The sequence below is a fragment of the Dinoponera quadriceps genome, unplaced genomic scaffold, assembly GCF_001313825.1.
Source record: "Dinoponera quadriceps isolate SergipeBrazil2010 unplaced genomic scaffold, ASM131382v1 scaffold115, whole genome shotgun sequence".
Lineage (NCBI taxonomy): Eukaryota > Metazoa > Arthropoda > Insecta > Hymenoptera > Formicidae > Dinoponera > Dinoponera quadriceps.
The window spans coordinates 168,299-192,222 of record NW_014554511.1 but is presented as its reverse complement, the minus strand read 5'-3'; the positions used below and the strand labels follow the sequence as shown (position 1 = coordinate 192,222).

Here is a 23,924-nt window from a genome sequence, read left to right as displayed (position 1 = left end):
AATTGTGCTCGAGAGAGAGTGGCGGTAGGAGAAAAGAAAAGGCAGAGCGAGAAAGACAGGAAGGAGGGGGATGTAGCGAGGAAGAGAGAAGAAAAGAGTTGCGGCGCACGAAGGAAAGCGATCCCTGTCAGCAATTGCCCCCCTCTCGTAAGAAAAAATGGCAGCTGCCGTGACTGGATGGCGCGTATGAGACCATAATACCCTACCCTACCCGTACGTGTGGACGTGAAGCGCGCGAGCGCGTCGGGCGGGGCAGGGCTTCCTGGGTTGGCAGGGAGATCAAGAGGGGGGAAGGAAGGTGGTGGCACGCGAGATGGAGGAAGACGGGGAGAGGGCAGCGATGACGACGACGATGATGACGAAGACGACGGTGACGACGACCACCTCTCTCGCCAAGGTACGAATGTTTGTGTATGTATCGTCGGCTCCCGGTTGGCAGTTTCGGACACGAGCGCGAAAGAGAGAAAGAGAAAATGGAAATGAGACGGAAGAGCGTTCTCGGGGCGAGCCGCTCCGGGGAGAAAGCTGCGGGCGGAGCCCAGAGGAGGAGCGTGTTGTTCCTGGAACCCGCCCATCGACACCCGCTGCCACTCAGCCGAGTATCCTTTCATCTCCCTTACCGTCCCTTTGGCGCGGGAGGGGGGATGGGGGCCGAAACGAAGAGGCGACCGGCGGTGGCGCGGGTCAGTCTGTCGGGCAACCGGTCGGTCTGTCGTTCCCTGCCTCTCGCTCTGTCTGCGCCACGTTTCACTCGCGCGGAGTGTAAACGAATATCGAAGGAAGCGATGTTGTCCTTGCGCGCGATTCGGTAACCGCCTCGGTCAGTGTCACCAGTGCCATTCGTTGTCGCGCGCGTGTGATGTGGAGCATCGCGGCTCGGAGCTAGCAGAGAGGATGCATCGGTATCGGCGTGTCGAGGACAGAAACCGTTGCCGCTGTTATTATCGACGCCCGTAGAAAGAGACGCGCGTTTCAGAGTAGACCGGACCCCCCCCCCAGGAAGAAGCGTGCGAGGTGATGTTGCTGGAGTCGCGAGGTCTCGCCGGTAGGAAGAGAAACGGACTGACACTGACTTCGTTCGGCGGCGGCGGCGGTGGAGGCGGCGGCGGCGGCGGCGGTGGCGGCGGCGGAGGAGCCGGTAGCGAGGAGGACGACGAGGAATCTCGACACCTCTACCTGGGCAGGAAGATGGAGGGCACCGCCGCCTCCGCGGTTCCCACCGGGCTGTCAGCTGGAGATGACGGTGACGAAAGCTCCAGCCCGTCGCCGAACAGCAGCCTCCTCAACAATCTCAACAACAATTGCAATTCGAACCGGCAATGCGCGACTGACTTTAGCATCGCCGCGATCATGGCGCGGGACTCGCGTCAACAGCAGATGCAGCAGCAACACCGGCAGCAGCAGGCCGTCGGCGGTGGGAAACTGCATCAGCATGGTGAGTTCCTCCTTCAAATCATCGACGGTTTTGGCGGTAAGAGAGTACGTATGTCGCGAATCGTCAAAAGCCTCGTTTTCCTTCGATTCTTCTTTCAGAAAATACCTCTTCAGACTTTGCTATAAATGTCCGTTTTCCTCCAAAAAAAAATCTATTCCGAAAAGTTCGGTGTGTGTTTACAACTGAAAGTGTTGTTGCGACTGAATTCGTATCGTCGATCGTGCAGCTCATTAACAAGACCGGCAATGTTGCCCACGGTCTATAATTCTCTCTCGACGCGAGCCCCTCTTGCCACGCATTAAGTCGAAGAAAAATCGTTCATCCCTTTCGGTACGGCCATCCATAACGTTTAATGCGGCCCATTCCCGGCGAAAATGGAGCGGCCTATCGCGCAATTTTTGCACCGCTCCCGACGGTCTACCGTCGGCCTGCCGTCACGGCTCATTACTTTCATTGCCCCATTAAAAACTAGCCAATTAATTTTCGACCGTTAATGTTCATCGCACGCGGCTTGGCCTCCTCTTGAAATGACCACATAAAAGAATGTCACGATAGAAAGAAGGTCGCCGAGATGTTTGCAAAAAAGATCGAACGTAGAGAAACGAAGATGACGTTTGTTTTACGACACGATAAACAGTTCAATCATGTCTGCTATATTTGTCATCTCTCCTGTTGTAATGAGATTATTTATTCTGAAATAAAAGAGCGAATTGTTTTTCTTTCAGTTTAAAAACAAAAGACACGATGGTATTTTTTCTTATGCGCCGACGGTTATAAGCGCGAGTAAAATTTATAGACTCTTACAGCTGGGTTGGAGGCTCTCGTCTAGGCTCTCAAAGCGAACGGGTCGAGTCGGGAAATAAAATACGGTGACAAGCGTCTTGACGGGACGTGAACCGCGCGCGGAAAGTTTTCCGCTTGATGTCTCGTCACGTTCAAGTATTAATTCCGGAAATGCTGATGATGCACGTCGAAACGTGGACTATAATTATCTGCCTGTCTGACTGCATGCATGCCCGCGCCGATTGTCAACGTTAACCGTATGTAGAGAAGCCCCTTCTTCAGCACGCCGCTCGATATTATCACACAAAAATTTGAACGCGAGCAATATCGTGCCGATAACATCACCAGCAGGAATGCTACTGCGTATCGATAATTAGCGGGACCGGCGATAAAATAATTATGTAAAGAGCAATTGTTGTGGGGAGCAATAACTTCGGCTATTATAATCGAGCTAATTTAATATAGAATTAAATGTCTGCGCCGTATTATTACCATTCAATGTGTTGAAAAAATTGTCTCCATGTTTTCGTTTGTTCTATGTCTGCAAATCCGCCGAAAAACATGATTTTGAGAAAAGTGCGTTTTGATACGATTTTATTCACACGAATTAAAAAAATTGTCCGAACTATACTTTAATAAATGGGAAAATATTTCCGAAGAATCGGAAAAAATTAAAAATAAATTTTTTTGAAATTTCCTCGAACCGATAACCAAGAAGTCGAATAAAACGTAGCGCGAATCCCGCCAGATTGTTTTGCTACTTTAACTCTCCACTTAAGACACCTGTCTCATTAAAAAGAAGACACTCGCGCGATTAACAAGAAGTCTGTGTGAGGGTAAGAGGGACGATAAGGTTCGCGAACGTAAAAATGTCGACGAGGAAAATTACAACCTGGCGCGGCGCCCCCCAATGAAGTCCTCTAATACAGTTCCGAACTGTCATTATCGAGATAAATGGCCCGGGCGTACGAAAGCTGTTCGTCGTACTTTCGTTTCTTTTAATGATGCGGGAATTTGCGCGGCAATCCGTCGCTCGCTATAAATTGGAGGTAAATCGGGCAAGTCGCGCGGGAATTGCCGATGAAGGAGGCTGTTATTGCGCCGGTAATAGGAATTATTATTAAGATAACATTATTTGCTGATGTTGCGTTTATTATATTCGTGTATACCAATAATTTGATTATTACACCGCGAACAAATACAACGTTCCTCTGGCGCGAAAATTGAACGAACGTTGCCCTAGCGAGAAATTTTCCTACGTTCTTCTAATTACGATGAGCGGTTCGGAGCCGAGCACTCCGACTTGATTGCATCAATTATTACTACCGGATCTCTTTCGCAAAGGGGAAGGGAGGGCCGAAAGCCTCTTTAACTCCGACGAATTCCCGGGAGCCGCGATTATTTCTTCTCGCCGTCGACTCGGGTATTTCCGAAGCATGTGTGTTTTCTTTGGGAATCGTTCGCTGGATTATCCGGTGTCGCGCGATCGACAATAGAGATCGAATCGTGTTTGAAGCCGATGAACGTGTGATTCGGATAACGACCGTAAATTATTCCGATGTTAATGAATTATTTAACACGCGGCGACGGCATGAATGAAACGGTAAACACAATGCGTCTAAACCCGTCGAAATACGTTCTCGCGAAATAATGGACCGCGAATATTTTATGCAAAAGAAGAACGCGCGCTACATTTCGTTTAGGAAACTCGTTTGCGAAATGCGCGCGACAATGGAATGCCCGGCGCGATCGTGTGCAACTTGTTCCGATGCAAATGAATTATTACGCTAGCTATACACGAGAACAAACGAATAGATTATTATGAATCGGTCTATAAATAAAACGCGAACAAGTAGATATTTCCGAGTAATAACGTTCAACAAATAGAAATCAATCTTTCTCTCTTATATTCACGACCAAATCTGAAATATCATATCGGGACATTTAGTTTGCACAAACGGACGACCGATGTTTAATTTTCTTCGAGTAAACAGATGGGTGTCAAATATTTAGATGCGATAACATTTTTGATCTCGTGCGAGTCATCTAGTCGAGCGATAATCAAGTCAATGTTCGGACGAGTATAAACATTTGAGTAACATATACATTCCTATGTTTCTCTTAGTTTCATATACCACACAGCGGGAGGACACATTTCTCGGCTAGTTATAGCCTAGCAGGGAGACCATTTGTCTTCGGTTGAATTAGCGAAACGGCCAGGTTAAAGATAATAAAAGGCGTTAAACATATAAAAGACGTTGCATTATTCAAGAAAGCGCGTGTTATCTTGCCTTGTTTCGCTTAGAATCACAAATTTCGGTTAATCGAGCGTCAGGAATTGAACGGCCAGTGAAATCATTAGACGAAACAACGAACTGTTCGACGCGCATAAATTGTTAGCGGCTCGCTAATGAATTATTTAACGATCGTTGCGCGTCGATGAAATTCGAGCCGCGCGGCTAGAAATGCTCAAATTTAGCTTTATCGACACTTAATCTTGTAGAATTGATTCTGTTCGCTCCGAGCGCATTACGAAGCGACACGTAGCAACTGCGAGGTGTTGGAAGATACATATTCTGTGAAATTTATGTGTTTGATTTCCGATATGGGCCGGTCGAGTTCGGTTAAGGGTTGGCCGCGTACATTTTGTTTATACATTTATCGTGAGAGGAACAGTGGAATCGCAAAAATTTTCCTTTCAGCCATTTTTTCGTCAGAAACATTATTGCGATTTAAAAAGATCGATTTAAGAACAGCCAGTAACATCTCGTCTTCTTGTAAATGAATAAATTCAATGCGATTATCGACGAAATCTGTTACGTTGCTACGATAGACATTTTCACGAATCTTCAGTTTTATTTTCCATTACAAAAACATTTCTCGAGAGAAGAGATTTCTATAAGTTTAATTGAAAAAAAAAAAACATGAGTCTTTTCCTCCATTCGTAAATATCGTCCCATTCATTTCCTTCGCTCACGGTTATCGGAAGGACGTAATCGACGACGTTTCGATGACGTCTGTCGGGTCCAGCCGAGGCGTAGCGAGGCGAGAAAAAAACCCGTTGTTCTCCGCGGATCGGCCAGGTGAGGTGTCCCATCGGAATTCTGGAAACGGCCGTGGCCGCTCTCCCAGCCAGACGTCCAAACGAAACTCGATGGTGTTTGGTTTCATCATCGCGTATCTTGGACGCCCGCGGCGAATAATCGCCCACGAAGATCCTACGCGGCGCGAAATTTACGGTCGGAGTCGCTGCAATTCACCCACGGAAACGGGCCGCCATTCCCAAATAAACTCCGGCAAACGGCGGCATGAATCGGGCTCTCAATGCGCACGCACGCACACACACGCGCGTAAAACTGCGCGATCCCGCGAATTTCGCTGCACCGTAAAATTTGCTCCTTCTCCGATCGACTTTCGTCGAGCGAACGACGAGTTTTCGCCGAGTGAGCGAGGGAACGAGAGAGTTATCGCGCGATTAGGAGGATGATAAGGTTGTTAGGGGACGATCTTCGAAAGTCATCACTCGAACGGTTCGGCACAAGCCTGTCGACAATGCTGCACTTTATCGTTAAGACGACAGCTTGGATTCCTCCTCTGTTCGAATAACCGTTTTCTGATAAAGAAACTTTCTATTTTCTTATTCTCAGAGAGGATCCCAAGATAACTGTTCACGCTTCACCTTGAATTTTTCTGTCTCCTCCAAGTTGGATCGGGCGGTTCGATTGACGTGAGAAAACAAATTTGTATTTACTATCTCATTTATAAATGCTAGTGATGTATAGCAGCTAGATTATATATTTTAGAACAGGCAGTGTGCCAGCTGCTCGACTTTATTTCATGTATCATGACTAGACAACGGCTAGACAATCACAAGACCGATTCTACATTTTAGCGTATAATCAGCCAGTGACAAATTGCTAACGAGGTTAAAAAAAATAACTTGTACTACCTAGCTTTCGATTCAGGTCATATATTCGGGTGGTGATTCAATCAACGGGACTTCCAGCGTGAGTTCCGTAAGAGCAACGTAACGATTGATCGTTCGATCGCGCTCAGCGTTTGTTTTTTTTTTGGTCCGCTCGCACACTCTCGCGGTCGAGAAATTTCAGTAAGACGAGGAAAGCGCGTTCGCGATTTATTTTTACTATCTACCGTCGAGCATTCGCGATGTTAAATCCGACTGTCGTGTACAGGATTAAGCTCTTGCTATCGCCGCGCGTTGTTATCTCGGTGCGTCGGAGTTCGCTTGAGTTTGTCATTTGGCCTAAGGCCGACCACTGAATTCGTTCTTTCCCTCGGAAGCGAATTCTCGCAGTTGTCCCTCGAGGGACGTCGCAATGCGATAGGTCGTAAGGAGCAAAGTTGGATGCTCCTGTAAATGTTTTTGAGAAACAATTGAGCCGGACGATGTGATCCCGAAACGAAGAAGCAGCACATCCAGCGATCGGAGCTAAATTCATCGTTTTTTTCGACGATTGCAATACGGTAAATTCTTCGGATCATTTCGACAAAAGTGAAGAATCCCAATGAAATTGATTCCCCGAATTGATTTCGGCTATCACAAACGGCTCGCTCGCGGGTGCCGAGTTTGCGTTTGAATAATTTCAGGCCCTTAAGCTACCGATCCTTTTATTTGTCCGCTCGCAGGTGCGGGACCGACTTGCGAATTCTCGATTGAAACTCGGCGGGTTCGCGGACGACGCGAACAAAACGGATCCGGAGAGCGCGTTAATTCCCAAACGGCTCGCAGGTCCCTGGGATATACGCGGGAATAAACGGTAGCTCGTTTTCGCCGAGCCGGTCGCCGGTACAAAACAACGAAATAAAAGGGCGCCACGGGGACATATAGGGTTTCGTTGGTGTGTCAACTGTAATAAATAGCCAATGACTTAGTTCGCGCTCGGCTGCGGCTACTTAGCCGCGCACGAAATTACGACCGGTCGGCAGGTTCAATGCCGAACAGATGGACCGCGAGAAGAGTCTTTTTCGAAGAGAGAAATTGCTCGCGACATACTTTCGGAAAGTTAAGCATCGATAACGCAGAAACAATCTTCAGAATGTTACCTTGCATAAACTCTCCTGTATTTTTTACACATACAGATCTTACGTAAGATATAAATGCGAATACGATGAATGTTTGCTACTCCGTTTTACCATATTCTAATATATTAATACATTTAACGGGAAATCTAATCAAGATATATGCTTCTGCAAACTGTCGATTTCTACATTTTATTGAAAAGATGTATTTATCATAAGTATATATTTTTGGAAATTCTTCCAATTGGTATTGACACATCGAGCTACAGGATTTCTGTGCAAAATAAACATTTCCGCTAACTAATAACTAGAGTCATGAATTTTTTGAAACGTTCCATCGTTTTCGACACATATTCAGCAATTATTTCATTCATTTCCGTGCATATTGTACAAAAGCACTTGTGATACGACACAAACGTCCCAGTCAATATTTTGGGGATGAAGTTTTCAAGTACGGCATCTCCTCAACGAAGTTAACGAGTGAATCGCGATGGATGTGTCACGACGAGTGAGCAACTATGTAACGACGTCGCATACAGGTGCTCTTGAGTTTGGAAAATCACGTGGAACTCGTTCCGTCACACTTGAAACTTCGTAGCACCCACCTGGTCTACGTTGGACACTCAAACGATCGTTGACTCGAACGTCGCAGTCGGAGCAACGACACTCGTTTCTCCTCAGAGAAAGCCCAGAACGGATGATTCCGTCCGCGTGGTGGTCCTCACAACAATCGTATCGGATCGTCGACAAGCGCGAACTTTGATAACTATAAGAGTTCAGTACACTTTTGAAATGCGCGGAGAGCTTTACTACCGTATATCCGATAATTTTACACTATCATTACATACTGTACCGCTACTTCAATTACATATTATTATCTCAATTATCGCGATTTACGGATATTATTTGGCTTGTTGCTCGAAACGTTCGAGAGACTGTCATTACGTTCATTATAAAGACGTTCGCGTGGAGATGGACGAGCGGTGCCGACGACATTCTTGAAAGACGAAACGCCACGTAAGAACGCGCTCATTAGAGAGGCGTGGACTCGAGATTACATTCACATTCCTCCGTTCCGATAGTTTTGCAAATTGCCGGTAATGACAGGCGATCGGCCGATTTTCCAGGCTACGGGAACCGTTCGTGGAAAGCATCGAACGATGACGACATGCTTCGTTCGGCAGCAATTACACTCCACGTTCTTATTCAAGTAAAACCGATTGGTTTGTGCATGCTGGGAAATCATAGTAGAGCGTTTTCTCCCCNAATCATAGTAGAGCGCTTTCCCCCCCCCCCCCCTCCTCTCTGTACCGTGATCATTACGCGGATCGATCACGAGTTTCCGGATAAGTGGAACGTGAAATCAAAAACGCAGCTGACAATTAGGAGGAAAACGGAATAACGGACTTGTGCTCGCACGAGAACGATTCTATACGTCGAGTGAAACGTCGGTCTTGACAATTTTACGAAACAAAGCTCAGCTTCTGCAACTAAATAGGATAAAAACTCGATGAGCTCCTACAACCGAGTCCGGTCCTCTGAGTAATGGAAAATTCAATTACAACAATGGGGTTGTTTTTTTTTCCGTCCTTATAATAAAGCGTTTGAATCTAAATAAAGAGAAAACGGGGAGGGGGGGATTGCGTAATTGTTCACATCGCATTGCTCAAATGACTCGGCGATTACGGCGGACAATTCGCGAGAGGACCGGTTCAATTTCATAATAGCGAGAGAGGCGGGCAGGAAGAGAAAACGAAGGAATTGTCGAAGTCATCGTCACTTCGTTACCTCTGTCGAGAGTGCGGCGCAACATACAAATGACAGTGCTTGAAATATGAGGCGCGAACGACATTTGTTAGCGCCTTCCTGCTACGCTGACGCTCGTTCTGCGACGATATCGGGGAGATACATATAACGAGGCCGGCTGGGCTTACCAGCTTGCTGCCTCTCGGCTAAACCGGGAGTTTTCACGTGTTGGCGTTTGTTTAAACTCTGTAGCGTCGTTTCTCAATAATCGTCGATGTGTATAATTTCGCTCGAATACCATGAATTAAAAATGGATCGGAATAACGAGTCATAGATCAAAAATGTCTTCGTCACGAGTCAAAACGTGTCGAATTTGCGAACTTCCGTCTTCGATATCGAGAGTTTCTTGCTTGTAGTAATTAGGTCAAACGAGATGTATTTATGCGAGCTCACTGATAGTCACGGTGTGTTAATCAAGTTTTAATTAACTTCCATCGACTGTCTTCCACATGCGAACGACATATTTTCACCTACATTCGTGTACTTATACAAAAGACCCCATTAGGGGAAAGCTATAAATCGTTGACGAACTCGATAAGCATCGATAACGAAATGTTATGTTACAATCACGTTACTCTGTTTGCATTCCTTGTAGGTCTTACATAAATATTAGTGCGATATGAATAAGATGAATACTCTGTTTTACAGTAAATGTAACCAAGATGTAGAAAATTGTTTCTATAAATTTTCCTACCCTCTTAGGTTTCTATGTACAGTTGTAAAAGTGCAGAAATGTCCTTCGAAATTGTCTTCATTAAAATAAATGCACACTCGACATATACGTTTTAGTTGAGATTTCAATTTTGAAAAAAATGTTTAATCTTTTTCGTCGCATATACTTCCCTCAGTGAAATCTCTCAATTTCGGCATTTTTATCGCTCCTCTCCTTTTCTCTTTATCATGCGCGTGCGATCGTTAATAAAACTGTTTTGCAAAGTGAGACGTCGAATGGCGTAATCAATTTTTTGCCGTAGCACCGGACACGACGCAAAAGGACGTAGTCCGCGACGGACGAACGAAGGTAAGGAACGCACTGCGTCACGCTCAGATTAATTTACGTTTCGCGAACAAACAAGGTGCTGGCCTTAATTACCTGTCGACAGATTGATTGATCGATCCGTAGAGAGACGTTCGCCTATCGCGATCAGATACGGCGCGTCAATACACAATTTACCTCGTTGCACGGCAAACGCACCTCTTTTTCTCTTCACGGTCGTACGCGCGCGCGCACGTGATGCACGCCCAGTATACACGTCGCTAATTTACTTTTCACTAATGACGGATCGATGAGTCGGCGCAATTCTCGGCGACGCTCGCCTCTTTCGCTATCTTAATTAGATATTTAGACCTCGGTACGGTTCCGCCCGTGTTATTAGTCCCCGGGTTAAAACCGTGTGAGAAAAGCGATCGCGCGAAGATATATTCACGAAACCTCGAATTTGCGTTTTACCACGTTGACCGTGAAATATTCTCCATTTTCGGCGACGATCGTACGCTCGCTCGTAAACCTGCCCCGCCATCGAGCAGGCATTGACTTCCGTCTCTGGATATTTACGATATCACCTTCTGTTCTTCTACCGAACCGCATTGTTAATCTTCCGAATACTGCTGGAGCATTTTTCTTTTCACGTGAAAATTCCCCTCGTATGAAACAGCACGCCTCCACTGTACAAGGCTGAACTTTGTCAAATTCCTCTGTGGCGACTGTAGTTTCTCTCTTCATACTTAAAGCGAATCATACCAGGCACTCGACATATTTTTTCGGCGAAATTTTTGCAGCGCTTGACATTGAAAATACGAAAATATTAACTATGATTACCAGTGAGTTTATTCGAAATTAGCGATCAACGGCACAAATTCGATGTGAAGACATCGTCGGTCCGCCGATACTCACGCGACGACGAGATTTGAAGCGAAGGATCTTACACGTTCGTGGACCTCGTAGATTGCGCCAGGTATCGCGACCCGTTTCAATCTGTCCCGCGAGCGCTTTGATCCGCGTGCTCGTAATCGCAACCGTAACTCATTCGAGGTAAAGCCGCGTGAGGCTCGCTAGTAGGAGGCAAAGAGACATCGCGATCCTGGCTGGCTCGTCATCCGTTTAACACGGCCGTAGATCGCGTCGAATAAAAATACACGGACCACACATCGAGAGGCCCCGTCTCTCACAACGATGTCGCGTCCGTCATTAGACGAAAACGCTTCCTCCAACACCCTGGATATTTGGAGACTTTTTTTTTCTAATTTAACGCTGATTTTTACTTTACCTTAAGAAAGATTGATTGATTTGGAAAGTACGTTTTTGGAGACACACACCACTCTCGAAAATATGCAAGCGTAAAAGATATCGTTGAATCGATGGAATTTCAATAGCGTGTATAATTGAAGAAAATCTTTTTGATTCAATAGCAAAGTATTATTGAAACTAATACATTATATATTGTCTGAATAATTTTTTCTCGTGTTAGTTTCAATGGTATTGCATTTTACTTTAATTATGCAAAATTCCATTGATTTAACAGCATTTCTTCCGTGTGAAAAAGACTGGGGTGTTACTCTGGTAGCTTCGTATCGACGATGCTGACGCGTTGCATCATTTTACGTAAGTCCGATTCAACTGGCGAAAATCACCGGCTTTTTCCGCCGATCCTTCATTTGCGTCGGCGATGTCTTAAAAAACCGTCTGCGGCGATCGACGTGACACAACAAGTATCGCCTGATGCTAGGCTCTTATCGCGTCAAGACGCGACCCTCGCTGGCAACTTAATCACGGATATCCCGAGGACGTCGGTTCTCTCTCTTTCCTTTGTCGTTTGCTTCTCCGCAATTAAGCGGAGAAACATGCTCGATTTCAGGCCACGCGATGTTCCTCGCTGGAAAATAATGCGTCTCACGATGCACGTCGTCGTCGGGGATTATCGTTCCTAATCGCATGGGTGTGTTGTACGCGTACGTTATTCGAAAGCGAAAGAGAGGGAATTCTCGAATTCTCCTTCTTCTTTCGATTGACAGCAAACTTTTTCAGGTGTTAGTAAAACGTACGCGACGTTTATTCTGGGGATGATCGTCGTGAACAAAGTGAGTCCATCTTCTGTTTATTTTCAATAACACGATCAACACTTCATTCAGTGATAACGAACTGGAACAAAGGGTATTGCCGAGGAACCCCGAGGCTCAGTATTAATAAAAGCAATAGGCCGAAAAAGCTCGAGCCGTAGAAGCGTTCACAAGGGCGCCGGAGCTGTGCTTCCAATTTTCTTTTGTTTGCGAATCTTCGCTGGAAATCTGCGTGGAGGTTCCAGAGAAATCTCTCGCCCTTTGGGGAACTTGGAGCGCGGCGCCTAGCGGAGCTCCCGCGCGAACGATTGCAAGCGACACAGTACGAGATAATATTTCTCATTTTTGCGGGATGGATAGAAAGAATAATTTTTGTCGGCGTGATTGAACGGTCCTCCACGTGACCTCGAGAAATATATATCCTCTGGAAGATGAAATCCTTGCGAAGAACATCGTCGCGTTACCACAGGTGGTAATCATAATTCCGGTCACGCCCATCAAGTTGTATTAATGAAGCGACATCGATCAGAATTTATACACTCGATTTCGCGACGCAGTGAAATAATTTCTTCAAGCAGCGCGTATGCAGGTGTGCTCCCTTCTACGCGCCGGATAATCGTCGATAAATCGGCGTATCGATGCCAGTAGTAATTAATTATTGCTTTGCGGTTATCGGCTCTCCCCGGCGCTGGAAACGACGAGAGTTGCGTGCGGATAATCCTCGCCGACTCGAGGATCTCTTCTTATATTGAAAGGTTCGCAAGAGGCTCCAACGTAAATACAGAGCCGGCGTGACCGCAAGGGACTCTCCGCGCGGCATTTTACGGCTAAGAGGCCCGGCCGACGAATGGAGATTACTGTTATTGCAAGTGGTAATTCGTACCTAATATTCTGTGATGTGTTGCGACCGCCGTCGGAGAGCGCGCAAACAATCGGTCGGTCTATCGGATCGAAAGCTCCTTTTAACAGCTCTTACCGAAACGGTCCATTTGTCTAAATAAGCGGACACGCTTCGAACAATGTTGCCAGTATTGTCGGAGAGCAAGCCAAGTGTGCGGTGGAACGACCGGAAGAATGATCGGAATCGCGAAATAGCAATGACGACAATATTAATTATAACATTTTTCACGATATGTATGTATACAATCAATCACAATAATTTTCTCTCACATGTACACGGTGTTTTACACTCTCTCAAGGCGTAAATTAATGCAACCTTATCGAATTAACAACGGCGGTTTGACGATAACCACATTCTATTCATTCGCTGTAATAAATGCTTCGACTGTGCGCGCGCGCAGTTTTAGTATTTAATGTATTTTAATGCTCGTTCATATTACGAAAACACTTTCTACGTGGAGGCAAAAAATACAGGCAAGACTAGACATTAGCATATTGGAGACATTATAATCATGAAATAATTTACACACTGTACATACGATACGTCGTAAGTTAACATTTAGAAAACTGTACCTGATAAAATATAAAGGACACAGAGAGAGAGAGAGAGAATATAAATGAGATAATATATTGAGAATTTAACAATGTAATTTACGTCAAAAGTTATTATTTACATAAAGAATATATTGACAATATACTTGTCACACTAATCTACACGCAAATCGTTCCGCGCTTAAAATTACACATTCAATGCTAAATTTATCCGTTTAATCTCTAAGATTTTACTTCTCCGGCGTCACAATCGAGTTGTAATTACGTACTTCGAGAAGAATCAAATGAGCACGTTTAGCGCAAAACGTGCGATGTAAATACGGGATGGAGAAGAAGGGGGAGAAGGAAAGGTATTCGAAGAGAGAGGCAAGGTTAATTCACACGTCGAGCCGGAGAGATAATTCGTATTCAACCGGCAATCACTCTCAATAGTATCGTTGAAATTTTCGTAGATCCTTCCCACCGTTTGATTCCGGCCATAATTAAATGCAAAATGACCGATTCCCTGGATTACCACCACGACACGGTGATAGACACGCGCACGCGGCGAGGATGTGTAATGAGGTAGCGCCTGGAAAAAGGATAATTATCCACTTACGACGGGACTCGCTTTAGTTTAGCGTTATTAACGTGATGCCAACCGAGGCCGGCGATTCGTGAAATTATAACCCTCTGGTAACTTAAGGTAAACCAAGAGACTTTATTTACCACCGCGTTACTTCCTCGTTTGTGGTACGCGCGAGAGAATACAGCGGAGCCCGGCTTTTGTAGCTTCATTCTCGGAAAGATCAAAAGATCGCGACACGAATATTTCGAGCGAATTCTCACTTTGCGTCCGCCGCACGTGAGGGGAGTAATTTTCACCAACACTCGCGGCGCTATGTCATTTATACAACGATTTCTACAACACTAGTTGAAATGTCACGATCTATGTATTATTTACACTTTCATGCTCGGTATTTGTTTCTATTAATGAGTCCTAATTTGTCCACTGCACCCGAGAGGCGAGTCGTGACGATCGCGATTCTTTGTTCCTTCTGTGGATTTTCACAGTTGTAAAGGAACGATTAAGAGAATGCATCGCAATGTCGCTCGAGTTGTTTCGAGTAAAAGCCTGGATATTTTCAAATTCTCACTGATCGGTCTAATTCCTTGTTGTCAAATAAAAGGATTCCATTTCTAACAAATCGGAGATGAATAAATTACTTTTTAAACTGACAAAGATTATTTTTTAACAAAATTGCCATGTGAAATCTTTTGTATTTTTATAACTGGTATACAACAAGTCATTTTCTTTCAAAGATTAACTCGATGTATTCAGTAGATATTAACCTTCATAGACCAAACGCCATTTTTAATAAAAAAGTCAGATGTGTTCAGACATGAAAGATTTTACACAATGCCGCTTGTCCGAAGCGCCGGAATTCGCTTTGCGTCGAATAGGACAATTAATTTCTCGCGCGAGGCGTAAAATTGATAGCCGGCACCTAACATACCAACACCGAGTCGCTACTTTGTAACTGCCCATCAAGAGGTTTATTACGATTTCTCTGGATACAAACGTCAGCTCTCTCTCTTTCTTTTTCTCTATCCATCTATTTATCTATCTCTTCTTCTCTTGCCGTGAAAACGCGCGCGAAAAGGTACACGCAGTAAATACGTGGCGAAGGATCTTGTTGAGATGTTGGCCGTGTTGCGCATAAATGAGTTCAATCTTAGCCGCGACTCTTATCGCGAGAGACTCCCAAACTCATCGCGAACACACTGCCATCGCATTTCTGTACGAGTCGCCCCTGTACGAGTCGCAAGGAGTTCGTTCCAAGTTGGAGAAATTTTATTTGGAACGAAATGAATTTTCACTCAACGTGATTTCACGTGTTCTGATTAGTCGACTTTCAAATGCCGTTCGATTTTATTATAATGATTATCATTTAATTAATTTCATCATATTTATTAATTTTATTATAATAGCGACGTTTTGTTGCAGCGTTTTATATAATTTTTACTATAGAACAATTTTATTACAACAACGGAGATGAAAATTGTCGTTGTGAAGGGCGAAAGAAATCTTCGGCGCCGAGAATGACATCATTGAGCGCTCGAACGTTAATTTCCGCGACGTGACAGTCACATCCTGTGGAAATTTGCGTGTACGTCTCTGCGAAAAGAGTCTTCGACTTCCTGCGCCGAGAGTTACGCAGTGGCGTAACGATTAATCACCGTCGACGGCAATACGTCGGGCTTATCAGCCGATTACACTCTTCTTTTCAATCGGATCCACGTGTATTTTTTCTGCGCGTTCGTTCGTTATTTATAATCGATCGCGCAATGTTGCGAACCGTCGAAGGAACTCGCTTATCGGCTTGTCGCCGTTTATTTCAACGACAATATATTATCATCGATAACTGGGATATCTGTAACCACCACCAAATAGATTACGCTTAGATTTACGTCGACGTGATTGAACAGCGCGAAACTGGCCGCGCATACACTATGTGCAAACGTTTGCAAACCGTTTCCGCGTATAAACGCGAGAGATTAGTACGAAATAAAACATTACCTTGGTAATGTAGTGTCCTCGAGTTAATTCGACGCATTAATCAAACGAGTCACCTTGATCGACGTGAGTTCCTCGGAATCTCTCACATTTCTATAACCGATATCACATTTGACTCTTTCCTGATACATTCGCGAGAGAAAAATAATCTTATTTGCGCGGCAATAATGCAAAATGCAAATAATAAAGCTCGACCACTTATTCCGACGATGTGTCTCGATGTGTATTTCAAGGAAGAAGAACATTATTCAGCACGTTGAACGTCCCGGCGATATTAACTTTGTTCCCGACATCATTTACAAAAATCAACGTGTTACTTTGATGTATGAATTAATTAGATACATTATTCAGTAAAAACCGCAATAAAATGTTATTCGTGCAAGGAGAATTTATGTAAATTAATTCATAGTTGGTTTGTGGGGTAAGAAATATTTTTCACAAGTTAACTAGGAGATACTTGGCAGGTTTAGTCATTACATATCAAATATAATACAGCAAATAGTTCTATTTATTTTATAATATATATAATTTAACTACCGTATCGTTACATTAACACTTTGGAATTGGATAGCAAATGAAAATTAATGTGATACTATTTGATAAAAATCTCAAGATAGATAAGCACCGCTAGGAATTTTTATCTCATAATTCCGGTGATTTCTTTCGTCTAGGCAGCTTTAGCTTTTTATACAGCTACTAGGAATAGCAAATACCAATAGAGCTAATAACGATGCAAAGAGTCACGAAGTTCTACACTAATCCATAGTAATTTAGTTGGATGCAATTTTTTCCTTATCCTCTGAAAGGACAAAATTGAAGCAATCGGGCTTCAAGCATATCAAGCTTTTTCCGTTTAATTTTCGATTAAAATCTCAATTTCGATGAAACGCGATCGCTTTCTTTATTACCCCGCGTTAATAGAGTCGTCGAACGAGCGGCTGAATAATCACGCTTCTCTCGCGAGGGAGCGATTTTTCATTATTGCGTTTATGCATACGTAAACGCGCATACTTGTTCGCGCGAGCGACGCGCATTTGCAAAAAGCCGCGAAACTTGGCGGAGTCGGCGGATGCGGTGCAATAAAGCGCAACCGAGAAAGATATTAATCGGCGCTGTCGTACGTAATTTAGAATCGAGTTATCGCAATGTGAGCGCGCGTCGGAACGAAATTAATAACAATTTGCGGTAATGGGGACCCACCCGTAAATTACGAATCGACGAGAGAGAGCCTCGTTTTTAATTTCGTTCGCCGCCGCCGCGCCGGCGAAAGTGCGAGGAGGAATATTTCGTCGTGCGCGAAACAGAGAACGGCGGGAGATATAACTGTAATTGAACGACTCTTAAATATTCATCAGGCGTGCGCGCGCGGTTCATTCACGTTAACTCCCGTTCGCCTTTTAGCCGCTATTTTAGTAGTTACAGCGGAACGGATAAAAACGAGCATCAATGACACGCCGGTGATAAATGTCGGTCCTTAAGCTCTCGAGGGTGCTCGATTTTTGTATCGGAAGCGCTTTCCTTTCCTGAAGAAAGACGGATGATAATTCATATTAATGACACACGAGGACGGATGAACATTCCTAATGTCAGAGAAACTTCATGGATCGTATTGTGTAAATGACCAAACGGTTCTTCGACATGAGAGTTACAGAAGCGAGTATTACTCCTTTAGCATTGAACGTTCTTTTCCGCAGAAAGGGAAGCCAGCGGTTCAGGGGTGGTGCGCGGTGCTCCGGCAGTGCCGGAGACGATCAATGCGGAGGATGAGCCGGAAACAGACGACACCGGCAGCACGAGCGGCAAAGGCGGCTCGCCGGTGAACCCTCTCCTGCAGGAGCGCTCGAATTGCGAGGAGCTGAGGCATGTGGTCTGCCACCTGGAAACGAAGGATCTCTGGGACAAGTTCAACGAGCTCGGCACGGAGATGATCATCACGAAGACAGGCAGGTAGTGTATATCCTTGAGTTATTTTTATCTTCGGATAACGCCCTTTATTGTTTATCGGCTGAAAGAAAGATGGAACGAATTACGACCATTTCAAAGTCCATTTTTTCCGATTGCACGTTACATAATTTCACATTGCGCAACGTCGGTAATTTATACAAATTGTATCCTCGATTTGTCACGCAATATCAGGACGATATTCGGAAGGCGATCCGTTGGAAAACAATTCGTTTCTTCCGGGACAAGCAGATGTTAGGCGGTTCCCTCGGGACGATGTAGCCGCTAATGCATCGCAGCCCGCTCTCTGCGATTGACTCTTTCTCATTACTCGTGGCCGCTCACCCCTTCGTGAAACTGCCTCGCCCGGCCGGTGTCGCTGTTAACTCAATCACGTCGCTACCACGGGTCACGACACGACATAACACGACACGATACGGCACCCACGAAAATTCCCAAGAGAGACCCGACCCGGCAGAAACGGGTTAGGGCGAGACGTGTCGTTACCCTGAGCAAGCCGTCACTTTCCGTTAGCAAAACGGATCTCTCAATCGAGCAAGCCTATCGATTGTTTCGTTCGCGACAATTAAGCCGCGTAAAAATGATGAGCTTTCATGTCGCAACAATGAGAGAACAATCTCTCGTCGCGATCGAAGAATATAAACTAGCGAACATAATACAAAAGTGCGAGAGACTACCTGAGCAGGGGATCGAGGAGAAGAAAGGAGAATAAAAAAGCGAAGAACGAGCTGGTGGCAAGCGGTGGGTTAAATTGCTATATTGACCGTCAGTCAATTAGTCGGGCCGGTGTAGAAACCGGGCGAGCTTATGCCAGTTTATAAGGGTCCTTGGAACGAGCAGTGGCGACCGGAGGTGTGAGGATTCGAGTGGAATCGCACACCGCGAGGGGGACTCCTACTTCTTCGCAGAAGGCGAAGTTTTATGTTCGCGTTTCTCGCGATATACCACCTTCTCAGACATATATCTCCGACTTAACGACGGAAACGGGCCGACATCGCGAAGTTAACCCATCGACAGGAAATAATCTCTCAAGCTGGTATCGTTTAGAAAAGCTTTTGAGAATGTAATAAAGTCGATTCAATTTGCGATACCGTTTGGCACTTCTTTTCTGATATGCTTTCACTTGAATATCCGTACACAGCGTATAAGTGGACGATAAATGAATTTGCAAAGTTTTTCGCAATTATTATTTTGAAAACGGACGATTGAAAGAAAGGCAATGTATTCATTTTACACATGAAGAAGCAACAAATGTTGAGAGAGAAGAATTGTATGTTTATGCGCAATAATTCCAGATTTAAAAACCTATAAGATCTTAATTTTTCATAAAGAAAAACAGCGGCTGATTATAGATTGCAATCTTCCCTAATCAGACACTTACACACGTAATTAGTTTTCTTACAACACATCTCCAAACACTTTTCTTCCGCGGAAGGAAGCAGAGATCCTTACACGCTGAAGGGTCGCTTATGCTAGTTCGGGGTGGTCCAAATGGGGCACGTGGGAGGTCGCGGAGGGTTAACATTGGAGATACCCTTGGAAAGTTAAGAGAAAGGAGGCGGAAAAGACGAGCGGTGACGCGGCCGACGCGCGCCTAATTGCCCGCCACGATGATGGCAACATCCCCGCTCGTCCTAGCTTTCCTCCTACGAGGGCGGGCTGGAGGAAGGAAAGAAAGGTGAGCTTGTTCCTCCACCCGGATGCGCGCCTACTCATGCGCCGGTAATTAGATCTCCGTCTTAGCGACGCTGGTCGTCGTCCCTTTCAACTCGCCTCAGACGACTTTCCACCCCTGCGTAGTTCCGGTGCTGCCCTCTTCGGAAACCGCCCTCTCTTTTGCTTGCACTCTTCCGACTGTGCTGCCTTTTCTCTCGTCACTACTGCTGCTTTTCGGTCAATTCCCTCTGAAACGTTTTATTCGTGGTAAAAACGCGCGTGATTACAATTTTTAATCACCAAGTTGAATATCTTTCTTCTCACAAATTCAACGAAGATTTATGGATCGGAGGAATTATACATAACATCACATTAGTTGTGTTTCAACTCCGGTTTTAGACGAACGAAGGGCTCCTCAAGACAAATATTCTCCTCGCTGTCCGCGAAAGCTCCGCCGAAGCGCCGCCGAAGTTTCGACTGAGTTTTCAGATTCATCTCGTCTTCCTCGTGACGACGAGGCGAACATTTTTTGGCGGATAATCCGGCCGGAAAGCCAGTCAGGGGCATCGACTGTGCGTCACGTGAGAAAGCAGGACAACGGGCGGGAGGGTGGAGAGGCAAAGGGTTGAAAATCAGGCGAGGCGTGAGGCGAAGAAGGAAGGAAGATCGTGAGGGGCCCTTCTCCCGAGTTCAATTCATTAACAAAAGACGGCTTGATAAATAAAAGCATTACTCACACTCGTGGCGCTGGCGGGATGAATGCATACCGAGTCGACAAGGACCGAGGAGAAGACGTAGATAAGATCGGCGGGTGTCCCCGCGTTTTAGTGGTCGAGCAGCAGGGGGCCCGACACGGTATTAATGTTTGGCCTCCGAGGCAAAACATTCACGCCAGCCCCCTCGCCTGTAACTGCCAACCCGTCGCGTCCCCTTCCCACACCCTCCGAAAGATCCATCCTCTTCTTTCGCGCACTTTCGGTGAGCGGGTTAACCCTAAGATTATCGCGAACCATCCCGGATCATCGATGCATGCCTCATCGTCACGCGTGAATTTTGCTAACAAATCAAATTTCATTCAGATTCGGAGATTTTTCAGGAGAAAACTGTCTTGAAAGAAAATGTTAATTTGAAATCACATTTCTTATTCTCTAAGATATTAGCTCATCGTGGCGAGAAAGGCAATCCTTCAGAGTTAGGACGGGAGAAATGGACTTGACGTGTATATTTAATTATCTTCCTTTAATTCCGTTGATAAAACGGAGGACTGCATCACATACGGGCGCAATTTTTAAAATAGATTCGACTCGGGAGATTTCGTTTGACCGTGAATTTGTTCATTCGTTTGCGCAGGCGGATGTTCCCGACATGCCGCGTCTCGTTCAACGGTCTGAAGGCGGATAGTCGATATGCCGTCCTGATGGACATCGTGCCGGTTGACAATAAGAGATATCGGTACGCATATCACAGAAGCTGCTGGTTGGTGGCCGGCAAGGCAGATCCGCCGGCACCAGCGCGGCTCTACGTCCATCCGGATTCGCCTTTCACGGGCGAACAGCTTCGAAAGCAGGTCGTCTCCTTTGAGAAAGTCAAGCTCACCAACAACGATATGGACAGGCACGGGCATGTGAGTATTTGTTTCGAGAGAATTCCTTATCACTCTCTCTCTCTCTCTCTCTCTCTCTTTTAGAGAACTAGAATGCGCGCTCCCATTGTTTCCAATTCGTTTTCGCCTATTATTGTATCTTGTCACATGTATGGTAACGTTTCGACGTGTAACGGTTGAAATGATTCCTATCAGTCTTTTGAAAATCTTGAATTAGCAAAACTACGAATCTCTTTAACGAGAAGAACCAAAAAATAAAAATTTCACAGTTATCCCGTTCACTTCCGGCGCTTCCCGACTACGGATAGATATAAAAGACATTTCCGACGATGTGCAGAGATTCTCCGCGCGTTACAACGGATGTGTTAAGTTTCTTATTAAATTTATTGATTGATAAGCTCCGGCGCATCTATTTCCCACGCTGAGGTATCCGGTTAATTCCTCGTGACATTTGTCAGCCCGCGAGAAGATGAGCCTCTATTATTAAGCCGTTATAACGGCGGAATGTGTAATTTAATCGCGCTATTCGCCGGCGCTTACGTAGTTACGCGCATCGATCTCCCGACCCGACACGATGCGTTTCGCTCGTTGTTCTGAATGGTGAGCGGCGAATCGATGAAAAGCGAATGGAACAAAGTCAACGGGCGCTTCTCCCAGCCCGATTTAATGCCAGTATCGCAGAAGAAATTAATTATTCGATTAGTAAAAAGACGATACGATCGCTCGATTTTTCTTCACGCATTTCCTTCTAACGTCGCAAATGTGATCACACTAATATTCGCTCTCACCGAAATAGATTAGGTCGATCAATCCTTCAAACTGCGCTACAGAGTTCGTTCCATCGCATCTCGTGCACAAATTTCCTTTGAATAATATCTTAATCCTGGAATAGTCGCCTATTTAAATACAATATGAGCGGTCGTGCGGATCCTCCATTTTTAATTGACATTTTCAATAAAAAATCGCTTTCGAAAGTAATATTTATTTATATGGAAATAACAATCATAAAAGATTCTGTTTAAAACTGACAAAAGCACTATTTAACACGTTCATTGCCAATCACGCGATATCGCGTGTTCTCACCAAACGGCCGATCACGCGTTATCGCGTAATAGATATTTAGAGTACATAAATCCTATGTACATAATAATAAAAGCATATAAATAATATATTAACTTATTTTGAGCACAATAAAAAATAAATAAAAAAATAAAAAAATACGAAATTCCAATTTTCAACTTGGCAATGAACGTGTTAACTGGCAAATATATGGAGATGCAAGATGGTACTTGTTAGTATTTTTCGAAAAATGTATTTTAATGCATTCGCGCGACTACTGTAACGTTAATAACCAAGACGCTGAAAAATAGTACAGGACTTTTCTGTTCAATGTTCAACTCTACGAGTTGTCGTGCTTAAATTTAGATACCCTGTACAGTGTCTTATTTTACCTCTTCTGTTCATATACTGTATCTCAGTCGTTTTCTGAATAAAAATTGCTTTTATTACACAATATAATATGCAGTTTTACGAAATTTTTCATGTTCTTGATAACACGTCATTTAAGTTATTCACTTACGATGCAGAATATTAACATGAACTTTCCAAATGTTCGAAACGGCTGCTCTCAAACCAGACTTTTTTTAACTGTGATATTTTTTCCATTTTAATGAAATTGATGGAGGAAAAGTAGATGTGTTCTAAAAGGAGGCATTTTGCATGAATAAAACATATGGCCAACATGACTCTTGGGCCAACTCAATCTGGCCTCCCCTATTCAATTAGAGCTTTCGTCTCTTATATTGCATGTCATGTAGTTCTGTGAGATGAGAATCTTTTAATTTCTCGAAAGGAAAAGAAGAAAAAAATTGCTTCTTCTTCTTCTATTGTGAGTTTAGTTACGCTTAATTATCGCCACGCGCGCCTATCGAACCGTCGATATTTTCTTACGGACCGTTTTACAGCGAGTTTTCCACGTTTCCTCACGATGGCAGACGTGGCCGATCCGAGACAGCCCGCGCATTAAATTTTTACACGTTACTCGGTGCAGCTGCGGCTAAAAGTACGACATCGTCGGCGCTGAAGACAGCGAGTGCACGCCTACCGCGTCCGTCTGTTACATTAATAAATCCACTAGCATCGATTGTTAGGTTCAACAAAGTTCAGCAAAGTAGAACGCAACGCATTTCTATCCCATCGCGTGGCTTTTACGCCGCACTTATTGCCCGCGCTCTACGTCACTGCGAGACACATTTTTGTCCGCGCAATCCCTTCTTTTATTTTTGTAACCGCCTATCGTAATACGATTAGTTCGGAAGAAACGACTCGCGACCGATGAAATCGAACGACGTCACCAGGTAATCAAGCTCGAAGAAAAGCGAGGATGACAATGTATCGGTAATTTCTTTCGAATAGATGATATCCTCTCTCACAGGAGATTTGTTGTTCGTTCATGGAAAATTTATCGCAACAATTGCGTACGCATTCAAGGGAGCAGATTTCTCCAAAAAAAAAAGAAAAATCAGTCAAAGAGCTATCGAAGACGAGCGTAGCGATCGAGGCCGCGATAATTC

At 44.7% G+C, this 23,924-nt stretch overlaps 1 protein-coding gene across 2 annotated transcripts in view; it reads left to right on the top strand.

The window, feature by feature from the left end:
- The first annotated feature begins 699 nt into the window (after positions 1-699).
- The window catches only part of LOC106751710 (T-box transcription factor TBX20-like), a 36,312-nt gene continuing 13,087 nt past the window's right edge, over positions 700-23,924 (top strand). For both annotated transcript variants that reach the window (XM_014632741.1, XM_014632740.1), the window contains exons 1-3: positions 700-1,435; positions 17,825-18,077; positions 21,099-21,372. In XM_014632741.1, the coding sequence (XP_014488227.1) occupies positions 1,018-1,435; positions 17,825-18,077; positions 21,099-21,372 (945 nt within the window). In that variant the 5' untranslated portion in view covers positions 700-1,017. The remainder of the gene's footprint in view (positions 1,436-17,824; positions 18,078-21,098; positions 21,373-23,924) is intronic.